The 16,291-nt window shown below is 36.1% G+C and overlaps 1 protein-coding gene across 10 annotated transcripts in view; it reads right to left on the reverse strand.

The window, feature by feature from the left end:
• Positions 1-16,291, reverse strand: part of QKI (QKI, KH domain containing RNA binding) — a 143,354-nt gene that overhangs the window by 100,491 nt on the left and 26,572 nt on the right. For all 10 annotated transcript variants that reach the window (XR_010933569.1, XM_067701573.1, XM_067701575.1 and 7 more), the window contains exon 2: positions 6,609-6,751. Coding sequence is in view for 9 of the 10 variants with exons in the window: in XM_067701573.1 (XP_067557674.1) it covers positions 6,609-6,751 (143 nt within the window). In the remaining variant the exon portion in view is untranslated. The remainder of the gene's footprint in view (positions 1-6,608; positions 6,752-16,291) is intronic.

Here is a 16,291-nt window from a genome sequence, read left to right on the forward strand (position 1 = left end):
CCAAATGTCATGAAATTGACCTTCACTAAATTGATCTGTTTAAAGTTACAAGTCAACAATAACAGTTTCTCTACCTAAAACTTAGAAACTTAGACATGCTCTATATTATCAAATTGTACTGCTAAGTTAAAAACTCCAATAGGTTAATATGTAATCCGAAACATTTCACAACTCCATTCAATAAAAATATGTATCTAACCTTCTTCAAATCAACAGTCTATCTTAAGAGTTTCCTGTATAAATTACCAAAGAAGAGAGATGTGCAGATGTTTTAAAATATTTTCACTTATAATTAAGATCATATCCTGCCAAAAATCAAGGCTTAACCTTGGTATTGAGAAGAGAGACTTAGTAGATCATTAAATTCTGACTTAACGTCCATTTGTTTCTCAGAAGATCAAAGACGAAAGTAGTTTATATCCAGTCTTTCAACACAATAAGAAAGCCACAAGAGTCAAAGGAACAAAGGCTTAAGTAAAGATAACCAACTGCATTGACCCCTTTTCTCTTTTCATAACTCCTCCAAAACAAATGCCCGCTCAATAGGCAATCTGCAGACGACAATCTTGAGAAAGTGAAACTTACGAATAACTCCATACTAACTCTGAAGCTATGACTAGCCAAATTTTATCTGCAAGCCCAAGAGAAATAAATTGAAAGGTGACTTAAAACTCATGCTCCACCACTGACATAGACTATTATCATGAGCTAGTGTGTACTGTGAAAAACATTATAAATCTACGTTATTATTTATAGTTGCCGTGTTGAAATCCTACAAGCTGGAAAAAATATTTGAAAGGGCATTTACCCATCGTACAACCCTTTGACAATATGTGTCACCACGAATAGCCTAGACCCAAGACAAACCTTTTAACACTATAATCATTCAAAATTAAAACCCATTTTAAAAACATCAGAAAATCAAAGTTATCTTCATATAACATTTCTGGGTAAAGTCTCACTACAATTTAGTCCTAACATATCTCAAGTTAACAGCTTCGCAATCTAATCTGTTCATGTATATACAGGCTAACTAATATCCCTAACAGCTAGACCCTGCCAATACTTGAAACTTATTCTACCACTCTGGCAGATCCTATAAAACAATTTCTCAGAACCCAAAAACAATAACTAGGCAAATTTAATGACAGAATTATTATTGACTCATTAAAATATAACATATTTTACTTATATCAATCAGAGTTAACTCCATTCATATACTGTTTATAAGATCTTCATGGATTCAAACAAGTCCTTAATAACTGGCCAAATCAACACTTCGATGGCCTATGCATTAACTTTAGTCTTCATCCATGTCGGTCATTTTATGAATGTATGATAAACTTAAATAGTGTTATATGATAATGCAATAGCTTTTCTCTTTCATATAACACTGTGGGCTCCTTCAAGGATAGGAATTTTTTCCTTAGTCATGATCATAAGAACCGTACTGAGTGCTCTATCCAGATACCATATATTTGTTATCTTCATTCCTCTAAACAATTCTATGACGTAGACCTTATGATCTTATAGGCAAGGAAACAGATTCTAAAGTTTACATGTGCTCAAAGCCAATGTGATAGTCTCAATTATTTTTTGCTAATATTTATTCTAGTCCCCTTCTCATGTGGACGGAGTGACTTGATAATGCAGTTTATCAACCTCAGCACTACTGACATTTGGAGCAGGTTAATTCCTGGTTGCCGGGGCTGTCCTATGCATTGTAGGATGTTTAGAAGCAGCCCTGGCATCTACCCACTAGAGGCCACTAGTACTCCCGCCAAGTTTTGACAACCAAAAATAGCTCTAGAAATTGCCAAATGCCCCAGATGGGCAAAATCATCCAGTTGACAACCACTGAGCTAATGGAATGTTAGCTGATGGAAGAAGGGTAGAGGTCTTACATGTGTTTAAGCAATTTGGCTTGGCTTGGCTCTGACACTCCAGTGACCTGCCATGAAAAGAGCTTGCTCCAAGTAGCTGCTGCCCCTTTGGGCTGAGCCCAGCAGGAACATAAAGGTAATCTAAACCCACCCAGAGCCGGCCTAGACCAACCTCGGCTAAGCCCAATCAGCAGAACTGCAGCCAACATACAGTGTAGACTAAATAAAGAGCACAGAAATCAATGCTTGTTATTTTATGCCACTGAGTTTTAGGATAGCTTACATGGAGCACTGCTGTGGCGACTGTTGACAAATACAGCCAGGAAGGCACTAAGCCAGGATTCAAAACCTAGGCCTGAATGGCTCAAAAACCCACTATTACCTCAACTATGTCAAAGAGTTTTCTCTACTAAATTAATATCCCCACCTCCAGGACGTGCTTAGTACACAGTACAGATGCAATAAAAGTCTGGTTTATTAATAAGTATAAATATTAATAAATGTGTAATATTTTTAATACATCTTCAACAAGCTACTCATATTACCTTCTCATTCCCATACCATTAAGCCACTGATTCAAAAACATTGCGAAGGATACTATACGGCACTATCTAATTTCTCAAACACGTGATCTAAGACTTTCTTTTCTTATCAGTCCCAGAGCTATACACAGCCAACTCCAAAACAATACCTCCAAATTAACACTTACTTTTATAAATAAGTTGCTACGTGCAAACTCAAAAGGCAACATATTTTTTTTAAATTTCAGCAATATTTGAAAGAGTGAAGCTTTCATACAGATACACACAACAAATATTTATTATACATCTACTGTTTACTAGACGTTATCCTAGGCAGTGAGAATACAAAAAAGGGAAGAATCCCCACCGTCATGGAGCTTACATTCTGGTAATACTTACACAGCATAATGGCATTTTCCAAGTGCTTTACATGTATTAACTCACTTATAACCCCTCATAAGCCTGTGAGAGACTATCTCCATTACAGAGATGAGGAAACTAAGGATCAGACTTGCCCAAAGTCACAATACAAGCAGCAGAGCCAGCCAGGAGTCTGAGTCCCTACTTTTGCCCACTGTGCTACACTGCCCCTTTGAAGCTTTAATAAAGCATTTTTGAGTCAAATAGGATGAATTCACTCACAAAATCGAGCCTACATACAAAAGGGGGAGGTGAGAGAGAAGCATGCGTAATGATCTCTAAGACATACTGAGAAAAACGGGAGTAATAAAAATGCATATTTGTTTCATCGTGGCCAATATCTAATTCATAATTCTGAAATAAAATCTTTTCCATACTGCCAAAATCAGACACACAACACATGCCCTTGTTTTATTTTGTTTAACATTATTTAATTTTTTTTTTAAAGATGAGATACAGTTCCTAGTACAGACTACAAAACAGTTACTATTCATTTGGTATGTATCGATAACCTCAAAGAAAAACTATATGCGGATCCCAATTTTGCCAAATTCTTTTAACAGAAATTTAAAATCAAGGTATTAAAAAAATGATCTGGAGGACCAAAATGGCTTTATACCTGTTTCTCTCCTATGAATAACTAAATTTCTCATTTAAAAAGCTTTGATAAAATAGACACTTTTGGGTGCCAAGAATCATCCACAACTCATATACCCACCTGCCTATCTGACATGCCCACATCTGGATGTCTGACTTCAAGCTCAACACCTCTAAATCAGAACCTAAGCCCCACCCCCAAACCTGCTCTTCCCTCAGTCTTTCATAGCTCAAGAACTGGTGATTCTGTTACTCCAATCAATCGAAACCTCTGAGCTATTCCTAATTTTCCCTCACACCCCATTATCCAAACTACCAGCAAATTCTGTTGGCTCCAAGTCATCAATTATGAAGGATCCAAGCATTTCTAAGTCCGCTTATTCAAGTTTCTCCTCTGCCCCCTAGCTGGTCTCCCTGCTGTCACCATCACCCACAGCCTTTCTCCACACAGAAGCCAGAATGAATCTATTAAAACCCAACTGAGCCCACAGCACTCCCTGGCTTTCCATTTCACTCAACAATATCAGAAATCCCTACCGGGACCCACAGCCCCTTGAGGATAGGGCCCCTCTGCTAACTTTCTAACCTCGCATCTTACTACACTTCCCAAGCATGCTCATGCCTCAGAATCACTGCACTGCTGACCACTCTGCCTGGAATGTTCTTCCTCCCCATCACTCCATTCATGTCTCTGCATTCCCTTCATCTTATAAGAGATTCCTTGACTATAAACACATAGCTACTGTTTATCTGCTTACTCCACCTTTTTTCCCACAGCACTGACTGATCCTAAAGAAAATATTCATTTGTTTATTGTCTGTCTCTGCTATTGCAATGCCTGCTCCATAAGAGCAGAGACATTCAGTTCACCACCCCCACCTGCCTTCTGAAACAATGCCTGGTAAAAGGACCCTACGTGATTACCTGTTAGCCCAGCTTATGATGACAACGTAAACAAACGACAGCAGTGCTTCTCAAACTTTAGCATGCATCAATATCATCTACAGGGCTTGGAAGGCAGACTGCTGGGCTTTAGCCCCAGAGCTGCTGACTCATCTAGTCTGAGGTGGGGCTTGAACATTTTACAAGTTCCTAGGAGGTGTGGATACTATAGTCCTGGGACCACATTTTGACAACCACTGAAGTAGACACTGTTTCGCTCCAACACACGTGTCAACAACTGTAGTTGACCATGACAGTGAATCTCAACTGGTGGAAAAAGGACAGGAATAGAGTAAAAAGGTGCCTCCCCCTGGACCCACAATATAAAAGACATCTCTTCTGACTTAGAGGATTATACAGAACATGTGTCTTTTAAGTAATGCAATATAAACATCATTCCTGAATAGCATTTTTTTTTAAAGAATGGGGACCAGGCAGATTAAGGTTATATTCTCTAACACAGTCTCATGCTCTTACCTATTCTATGTTAATGGCTTGTGCTGAATCCTTATCCTTTAGAGTTCAAACAAGCAGATGAGAAGGCTGGTATCTTTTAGGAGATATGAAACACCAAAAAGTAGTAGACTCCAATTGGGACAGCTGCCCAAATCACAATTTACCACACCAAGGAATCATCCAATACCCAGAATAGGTCCAGGGTGGTCACGTCTAGGTTATGTCAGTTAACCCCAGGCCTTACTCGTGGCACACTGGTCCAAAATACATTCTCTCTCCTAAGAATCTGAAGTTTGAAGATAAAATCTGAGAGGCACTGATGCCAAATTATGTTAAGAGCAAGGCTCTCAACAGGGAAGGTCTAAACTCCCACTGCTGAGACTCTCAGAACTGCCCTGGTTCCTGTCTTATATGAAGCTTTGCTCTCCAGCTATTCCTTTAACACTCTGTACCACACCCAATTATCTTCCAACAAACTCTTTCTCTGCCTATGTTATCCAGAACTGTTTACATATTTGCAATCAAAAATACTTACTAATAAAAAGAGTAAATGTATTAGCTTGTAAGAAAACTATATTAGAAACGCATCTTGTGAAATAGCAACACTTTTTCCCCATTAACTCCCATCTTTTTCCCCATTTACTTCCCCATTTACTTCCCATCTCCAAACTATAATACTATCCATACAATCAATGCAACTTAGAGTACACATCACATTTTTGACCTTACAATACCAACCCCTTCTTGTATTTCCTTTCAGAAAAGTCCTCTGAAACACAGCAAAAAGCCATCAATTTGCCTTTATACATTCAGTAGGTACTGGATACCTATTATGTGCCAATATTATGTGCACTGGGAATATAGCAGTAAATAACAAAAACAGGTTCTTGTTTTAAGTACCTTATATTGTGCTGTGGAGAGATAAGAAAATAAAAAAGAAAAATACCAAATAATAAGTGCTGTTGCAGAGAAATAAAGAGACTTAAGTGAAATAATGAGTAACCAGATTGCTTTTAGATAAAATGGTCAGGAGTCCTCTCTGAAGTGACACTTAAGCTAAAAACTTAATGACAAGAAGAAGCCAGCCAGTTAAGATCAATGCACAGCAAACATAAAGGTACCTGGGCTGGGAACAGACTTAACTTAACAGCCAATTTAACTGCAGTATGTAGAGGAAGAGGGAAAATCATTTAAGATGAGGTCAGAAATAAAAAAGACCATATCATGTAGGGCTTTGTAACAAAAGGCAAAGAGTTGGAGCCTTTTATAAATTAATTGTATAGTATAAGGAGGCTATCTGCAACAAGATACGCGGAGAATAGCTGAACAAGGAACTAAGATGAAAAAAATATTATAAATAGTGGTTATGATAAAAATTTTAGCACTGCAAGGAACCTTAGCTGTCATAAAGTCTAGCCTCTCATTTTACTGAAAGGATGACACAGCTTCGCTGAGGTCAGATCAAAGACAAGCACAAAGTTGTACCTGATGCTCTCTGACATTCAGGCCAAAGCTCTTTCCATAATTCCTGCCTCAATTTGAAATCTAGAACCAAGTCTTTACTTGGTTCTAGACTTCCAAAGTGACACAGCAGCATTCAAATAAAAACATATTTTTTAAAAAAAATTTTTATTAAATTATCCACACCAAGTATTCATGCCTCTAGTCCCTCACATGAAATTTTTTTTAAAAGCAGCTGACAATGCTTAAGTATTTACCATCAGATATATCTCTTCCCAAAGTATGTGAAGCAGGAAAAAAACATTGAATATAAACAAAATATACTTACATCTGGGTATTCTTTTACAGGCACATAAAGTTTCTCTTGTAACTGAACAATAGGTCCCACAGCATCAGGCAATTCTGCACTCCTTTTCTCTGTACTGCCATTTAATGTGTCATTGTACATGTCTTTCCGTACTCTGCTAATTTCTGTTAAAAGTAAAAATTTTAAATGTGTTAGACAAAAAAATATTCTTACTAGCCCAGGAAAAAAAAAAAAATAAGAGGGTAGGGGAGGATTTCATTGATAAAGTGTTAAAACTCAAAGAAGAGCTGTTGACCTAGTCTGTCATTCTCTGGATTAAGTCTACATTTAACAGAACTACAGTCTTAATTAATTTCTACCAGAAATCAAATTTATACCAAATAATATATTTTATTAAAAATAACTTCATTGGAAGCACCGAGTCTTAACCACTAGACCGCCAAGGAAGTCCCCAAAATAACTTCAGAGCCCAAGCTTTTATTCACTATGTTACAGACCAGTTATTTTACCTAATTTCTCCATACCTAAAAAAACCCAGTCATTCCAAATGATAGCTTCAGCCAAATAACTATCCTAAGAATGCCTATAAGACAAAACTAATACCAAGGCTTCCTTTATACTTCAGAACTAACCTAACTGAATGAGATTTAAACCAGACCACTTCCTTAGATATTTTAGGTATCTTTGGAATATCCAAACAGAGATGTCCAAGAGATACACAAAATTTAAGTTCAGCAGAAGTCTGAGTCTGATACCCAAATGTATAGGTTAAAGCTATAGGAATAGAAGAGATGTCTTAGAGGGGGTATACGGAGAAGGAAGAACTGAATGACCCTATAGGAAAAGCACCATTTAAGGGATGAGGAAAAGAAGATTCAAAATAAGAAGAAATGGAGGTAGACAGGAGAACCAGGGAAGAGAAGCATCAAAGAAGCTAAAAACGACAGATTCAAGGACAGGGTGATCAACAGTGTCAAATACCACAAAAGTACCGTAAGGTAAAGAGCAAAAGAGGGTACCTAGGATGTGACCACTAAGCCATTGGTGATCCAGAAGTTTTGAGGAAAAGATGGTATGGAGATCAAACTATGAGTTAATGAAAGCAGAGATACCTAAAGTCAATGACCTTTTAAAACAATTTTGACAGTTCCCAGGTATGAATATCACTTCTAAAAAAAAAAATTATGAGAAATCTATCTTAATTGATCAAGTCCTATACAAAGATATCAATTAATTCTTCAAGAGTTCTTTATTAAGCTTCCACGATGTGCTAGAGGATAGGCCCTTGCCCAAAGGAATACACTGTCTAATAAGGGTTGTCATTATTAATTTAGCTGAATGTATCTGTAACCGTCTCTCCATGTTATGGATTACGTCCTCCTTGGGGAAAAAGCTTGTGTCCATTAGTATTTAAAAACAAAATTCCAGGTTTCCCTGGTGGCGTAGCGGCTAAGAATCCGCCTGCCAATGCAGGGGACACGGATTTGATCCCTGGTCCAGGAAGATCCCACATGCCGTGGAGCAACTAAGCCCATGTGCCACAACTACTGAGCCTGCGCTCTAGAGTCCACAAGCCACAAGTACTGAGCCCGCGTGCCACAACTACTGAAGCCCGTACGCCTAGAGCCCGTGCTCTGCAACAAGAGAAGCCACTGCAACAAGAAGTCTGTGAACCACAACGAAGAGTAGTCCCCGCTGGCCGCAACTACAGAAAAGCCTGCATGCAGCAACGAAGACCCAATGCAGCCCAAAAATGAATTAATTAATTAATTTTTAAAATAAACAAATAATAAAATTCCAGAAGATTTAATTATAAATAAAATTCAGGTAAGATGACTAGGTTAAAGAATATATAAATATACAAAAACCAGTAATTTCATATGGAAGAAAAGATACATTTACCACTTAAGTTGTATTTGTATGCCTTCCAAACACAGAATTTCAATTTATCGCTGTTAAGGAACTATCAAATTTCACACTTTAATTTTCTTAACTAGTTATCTAAATCACTTTCAGTTAAATAAAATCCACTGCAGTAAAAAGGCATGATCAAAGGTGTTCTCACCCAGTTATAAAGACTGTCAATGAAAATACTGCACTACATTTTCTGCTTCAGTGATGGCAATACTCATGTTATAACGAATCTTATCTCCTAACTAACAATTTGCTTGTCAAAGTTTACCAAATGTTTATCTCTGTATAGCAAGTGAACTTTTTTAAAAAAATCGAAAGAAGGTACCTTGTATTTAACTACATTATAAGGACAAGAGTTGATTCTTTAAGTTCTTTTTTATACTTCTACTCTCATAATAAAATCTTTCTCAAAGATGTCCAGTATCAAATTAGTGTTTATCTTAAATTAGCATATGACAGCAATTCTCAAATCAAATTTCCAATGACCTACAATTTAAATATAAATGATTGTTTACATAATTAAGTAATTACAGCAAGTAGTTAACCAGAGGGCATTAGAAAAATTTAATCTAATTAAAATTGCACATATATCCTTTAGTCAAGGTCTCTATGTAAAGGCACTTTCAACATTAGTTTATTACATTAAAATTTCCTCCTCAAAAACTGCCCAATTCTTATTATGAAGTTAATAACACTCATATAAAAACCTGACAATAGCATAAAAGAAAACCACAGATAAAATTTGCTTGTAGATAGAGATGCAAATATCCTAAGTGAACAAGCTCCACTATCAGCACATTAAAAGAATAATGCACCAAGACAAAGTGGAATTTACAGCATGAATGCAAGAATAATTCAATATTTTAAAAAAATCTTTAAACATAGTAATACAGTAGGTTGAAGAGGAAAAAATGATTTTCAGGTAAACAAAGTTATCAAACTTAGAAAAACCAAGAAAATCCATTATAAATAAGAAAATTCAGGTAAGATGACTAGATTTAAAAATAATATACAGGGCTTCCCTGGTGGCGCAGTGGTTGGGAGTCCGCCTGCCGATGCAGGGGACACGGGTTCGTGTCCCAGTCCAGGAGGATCCCACATGCCGTGGAGCGACTGGGCCCGTGAGCCATGGCCGCTGGGCCTGCACGTCTGGAGCCTGTGCTCCGCAGCAGGAGAGGCCACAACAGTGAGAGGCCCGTGTACCGCAAAAAAATAATAATAATAATAATATACAAAACCCAACAACTTCATATAACCAATTAGATGATATAATGGAAGAAAAGATACATTTACCACTTAAGTGGTATTTCTCTAAACATTTTTGTGATTACTTAGTAGCTTAGAGTTCCATGAAATTCTGTTACCTGCTGTATCCCCAGCTCTTACAATAGTGCCGGGAATACAGTGGGTCCTCAACTAATACTCAGTAAATTGGACAGATGGATGGGTGAATGAAGAGAGGAATGAGCTTAGCTACTCTAAGGCAGAAGAACAGTAAGAGGTATGGATTAGAGATGTGAAAGCAGGCATCATCAACTCTGCCACAGATAGGGTATTAAAGTCAAGAGGACAGGAACTCTGACCTGTTTTCTAATGACAGGAGTATGTGAAGTAAAATTACAATGTAATTATATATTCCACTTAAAATTTAAAAATCCTTCTACCGTGTTTCTTTCAGTCTCTAAGATATCACTCAATTTAATAACAGAAAACAAATTACATACAAGACAGTACTGATGGGAATGAAAAGGTGACTAAGACAGTTTGAGTTCTCAAGGAATTTACAATTTTCACTGTAAACTCTAACCAGCTGAGTACTACCTTTATCAACAGCATCTTTCTAGCCAACAAATCGTTAGCACTTCCTGGCACGTTACTTACGACACTAAAGTCAGGACAAGTTCTGATTACAGTTCTAACAGTAACTGTGTGATTTCAGACAAGTCTCCTATTTACCCGCCCTGTGCCTGAACCTCATATGATTGAAGGTTGCTTACTGAATGACTTCACTGAATCCACTGGTTTCCAATCTTAGGAGGCAAAGACTCATTTATTGTTTTCCCCATAACTCCAATGTTTTTTGAAAGTTTTGTCTCCAAAGCTTTTTATTCTTTAAGGCCTGGCAATCAGAGCTTTTGTTAACGTTATCCTAGCCAAAATATTACAGAAACCTGTCACAGGCATGGGCACGCACAATGCTCTCAATTCCTTCATGAGTGGGGGCTCACAGGTGTGTGTTTATGAAACATAGGAGCGCTTCAAAACTAGTATGTTTTACATATTCTTTTGTTGCATCAAACATTACATGATAATGCTCTAATGTCCCCATCTCCACACTACCTTCATCAAATTACAGCAGTGGTTCAGAGAACTACAAGTTCAGAACCATTTGCTTAATCACATAGTGACAAATTCCTATTACAATAACCCCAAAATACCCCCAATATCAACACAATTTGTTTTAGACATCTCTGAACTGTTCTCAAACGTTACAAATTTTACTGAATTTTACCTTCCCTGAAATTTCTCCCACTCACCCCCTCTCAACACTGCAAAGCTCATCAAAGAGGTTAAATGCCTCCTTCATGTGACAGTCCTACAAATACTTGAAAAGTTCTGTAATCTAAGTGTCCTCTTCTCTAAACTATATGACATAGTTTTATACCCTCCCACTCACTTAGACATAATCCATTTGTCTATGTCTCTCTTAAAATGGAAAACCCTGTAGCACACACATCCTTCCCTGACCACCTATGAGTATGCAGACTGAGGCTGCCTACCTCCGGTCCCAAACACTCCACTTCCACTGCACGTTTAAGAATATCCCCTTACTTCTCTGATGAGCACAGTGCACTGCTGACATGGTAGAGGTAGTAGGCCAACCTTCCACCATTCCATACTTCCAGTGGAAAATTAAAATTCTTTTCATGGTTGTTTTCTACTAGACTAATACCTTCAGACTGATGTGAATCTATCAGTTGACATTCTTTAGGGATGACTATTCTGTGAGTCAAGGATCCAACTAACTGCAATTTCATAGCACACACGTTTCTCTAACCTGGATAATAAAATTCAAGCATACCGTATCAACTATTTGATGACATCTCAAGCTACACTAGAACTGGAACCTTCCTCTGGATCCACCAGAGTTAAAGAGGAAATAATCACTTCTGGAATCTACAAGTTGTGCCATCAAGTTGAGAATGTAAGCTTTTCAGCTTCTGAGAGTATTAACCTTTCCAGCATTCAGGCTCCTCTCATTTTCCACGTTTTCTTGAATTGATATTCAGTGATCACATTTTTTTCAAATTTCAATACCCTGAAAACCATTTTTGTCTAGGTCTGAAAATTTGCTTTGGTTATGCTACTTTGTCTCCTCACACTTCTCTGCTTTAATTATCTTGATTTTTTTCCTTTTCCAAACTAAAGCTCAATTATCAGTCAGTAAATTCTGCTCCTAAGAGGGAAAACAATCATTGCACAGTTCTGTTTTATGAAACCTATTAATATTACATCAACAGCCTTAAGTCTTTTCCCTTAATTCACCTAACTATGGATGTAACTAAAAGTTTGTTTTAAATTCATTCTTATGTTTCATAAGCTTTAACTCACTTTGGTTTTTAGCTTTTTCATTACCACCACTTTTACTATATCTGAACTATACTGTATGTGCATCCCATCCTCTGCCACCTTAAAATTTTGCACATTCGTTTAAAATCTGAACTATTAGATTAACTAATAGACCAACCACTCTGTGGAAGAGTACAATGTCAGAATTAGGACAACATGAGGAAATACTGGAGAACAGAAAAATACAGGCTGAGAAATCTAACTTACAAAATTAAGTAGTCATTTCAGAAGATAGATAAATGCCTGTGTATAAATTTAATGCTGCAAAGTTGGAAGGCTAGATAAAGAATAAAATATAGCCCTATTTTACTTTCTGGTTTAGAATTTTTCAACAAATTAAAACCAAGAAAATAAAAATTAGGAAATAAAATATAAAAAATATTTACCAGCTCAGTAGTAAACAAAAAAAACCTAATGATACACAAGTAATATTAAAAATAATGCATGAAAGAATTATTTTCAGAATTTGTAACAATGCAAATTAAAAGATGGCTTTTCAAAACACTGAAGAAAATTTCATGCAAACCACACCTTACACTCAGTGTTGTGGTAGCTAATTCCAACTGCTCAACCAGCTATGCGGATATGATAGACATATACATTTTATTTGGGCATCTATCTGGCTTTTCTTCGAGCCTTACATTTAAATTCATCAAAAAAATTACCTTATCATTGTAATACAGCTGGAGCTAAAATACAGGAAGAAGTGAAAAGGTTACAGTGTCATTTGACCATAAATGCCTCGTTTTTTTAATTTAACATTTTCCATTAATTTGTTCAGTAAAGAGCCAACTCTTTATAAATATGTACATATGCTTTGATGTACACAGTATACATTTTATAAACAAAGTTAAAATGACAGCTTTCATCATTCTAAATGAATTTCAATGGGATCTATTATTTCCTCACTATCTGCAGGCCATCTCTTACTGAACGCTAACCTGGTATACTAACACAAAAAGCAAAGTAAGATTTTAGTTGTTTTAGGTCTTAATTAACAAATCACCAGTCTCTATTTACATGAAGTTCATTACATCTTATAGCAATACCATTAAGTCTACTTATAACCAAAGGACAACTGCTACTATACAAAGAGGTGGCTGTTATGTGCCCTTATGTACTTAGGGGCAACAAAGATCTCTTCTGAAAAAAGAACCTCTAACTCAGGGTTTACTAAATACAGGGAAAGTTTTAAAGATATTTTGAGCTGAGCAAAACCCACAGAATAATATAACTTCATTGTGCTCATTTTTAAAAGCCACATCCACAAGGTACAGAAAACAATGAATTAAAAAGCAGGTTACTAGAGAATATGCACTATTTAATGGAATATATTTTGCTTACTTGACCAAAGAAATCTGATTTAATTTTGAGGCAACTACACTGAAACTCGCAAGAAAAAAAAAAAAAAAATCAAGCTACTGCCAATTCTCTACACAGGATCTTTTTTTTTTTTTTCCAGTTAAACTGCGTTTTGTATTTTAGGACTATAAGCACAAAAAGAAAAACTACAAAATTAAATTCAACAGCCCTCCTTTAAACTGCCAAAATTAACATTTTTTCAAAGTTGTTGGTAAATTTCACATAAAAAATATGATATAGTCCATCCTAGTTCCAAGACTGTTCTCAGCAGCAGTTTTGTAACATGAAAGGTATTTAATAGTAGCTGCACTTCCCTGGAAAGGCTCTTTCAAAGGTTACAGAAAAGAATGTCTATTATGTGATCTAACTTATACTATGTGAATTTTTAGATAGACACAGAGAAGTCAAAAAAAAAGGATGTAACAACTATTAAGAGTAATCATCTCTGGGAGATGGATTTACAAGGACAGTTTAGCTTTCACATTACGAAATATATTTTTTTTTTACAATAATAACACTTAGAAAATTAATTAAGTTATCCTCATTAGGATGGTAGAAAGAATTCTAGTCAAAATGCAGAATATAATATTGGATTTCCCATATAAAACTATAATGAAGGCTAAATCACTCACTCTCAGGTCTAAAAACAAACTACAAAGACCTATCTAATCATTTTTTTTAAATGAGGACCTCCACCATGCTAAAAATACTGTATATGAATTTTCATGTGATCCTCACAGAATGTGAGGTAGTATATAATACCCATTTTACAAAAAGAAGGAAGGCAGGAAGGAAGGAAATGTTCAGAGAGTAAAGAATTTGTCCAAGGTCATAGCTAGTGCAACCAGCTTTCATTTAGGGTTTCATAAAGGAATTCTGGAATAAGAAGTCCTTGAAACTCACTTTAAGAGATGGTAATTAGAGATGGAAAATAAGAAAGTGGAACAATATGACCCAGCAACCCCACTACTGGGCATATACCCAGAGAAAACCATAATTCAAAAAGACACATGCACCCCAATGTTCACCGCAGCACTATTTACAATAGCCAGGACATGGAAGCAACCTAAATGTCCATCAACAGAGGAATGGATAAAGAAGATGTGGTACATATATACAATGGAATATTACTCAGCCATAGAGAGGAACGAAACTGGGTCATTTGTAGATATGTGGATGGACCTAGAGAGTGTCATACAGAGTGAAGAGTCAGAAAGAGAAAAACAAGTATCGTATGTTAACACATACACGTGGAATCTAGAAAAATGGTATAGATGATCTCATTTGCAAAGCAGAAACAGAGACACAGAGGCAGAGAACAAATGTACGGATACCAACAGGGGGTGGGGGGGATTGGGGATTAGGATTGACACATATACACTATTGATACTATGTATAAAATAGATAACTAATGAGAACATGCTGTATAGCACAGAGAACTCTACTTAACACACTGTGGTGACCTAAATGGGAAGGAAATCAAAAGAAGAGGGGATATATGTATATATGTAACTAATTCATTTTGCTGTACAGCAGAAACTAACACAACATTGTAAAGCAACTGTACTCCAATAAAAATTAAATTTAAAAAAAAGTGGAACAATCCAACTTTTGGTTTATTGCTAGCCATGCTGTAACAAGTACAGTCCAGTACTGTTACTAGTGACTACCAAAAAAGTCTTTGCAGCCCTCCTCTTTCACTCCATGCTAACAGAAAGCAGTTTGGGGGAAGAAATCTAGGCCTTGGTTCCTAAAGATGGCAAAATAGGCTATTAGAAAAAACAGAACAGAGTGGAGGAAAGCATTTTTTTTAGGTGAATAAAAATTAATTATTTAATTGAAATAGGCATCCTTTCTCATTTAAATTGGATTTTGTTTGGAGGTTACTTTTAAACCTGGTTAGCTTTACATATTATGTATCAAGTATTATTTAATAAAATGTTGCCTTCTGGTCATTTAATTTTTTAGAATACTCAGGGGAAACCAGTCCTTATCTCTATATAATACCTGCTGTATTAAAATTTAAATCTGAAGGTTAAGAAATCTGGTTAAGACATATCTGTCAATGTATATCTGAAGAATATGTAACGGTAAAACGGTAGATATCACCAGAATCCAGCTAAAAAGTAACACTTGAGAATCTAGCAACTTTTACTAACGACTCTTTTCCCAACCCTTTTAATATCTCTGGAAGAATAAAAATGGCTAACCAGGTTATAGGAGTGGAAGAGATTTTTCACCATATAGGCTCCTAACAGGCCTTTGAATTTTTAATCATCTCAATGTATTAACTTTTCAAAAATACATTTTTAAGAAGCTTTTACTTACAATACGATGACAGTAATGGATTATAATCCATGAGACTATAATGATATAATTGAATAAATACATATGAGAGAAAAGACAGACTTTCCTTGTAGAATTCCAATAAATAAATATAGAAGGAAAAATGGATAAATAAAATCATCATTAGAAAACCACCAGAGTAATAATTACTGCAAGCTAAGAACCATTCGAAAGTATGAAGAGAAACAGAATATCTGTACAGTTTCAGAGTATCTTCCCATAAGATATTTATTAATTACAAAGGAAAAAAATACTGTACAGTAGAAAAGCTGGCAGATACCACCTTAACCACGTGATAGTTAATATTAAGAATAATAAGACATGTACTCTGGTATGATGCACTGAGAAGGGTCCAACAGCACTTCTGTGGTTTTCTTGCCGAAACGCCTAACCTCAATCTAATACTGAGAAAACATCAGACAAACCCAAACTGAAGAATGTTCTACACTATG

This window comes from Pseudorca crassidens, chromosome 13, assembly GCF_039906515.1.
Source record: "Pseudorca crassidens isolate mPseCra1 chromosome 13, mPseCra1.hap1, whole genome shotgun sequence".
Classification (NCBI taxonomy): Eukaryota; Metazoa; Chordata; class Mammalia; order Artiodactyla; family Delphinidae; genus Pseudorca; species Pseudorca crassidens.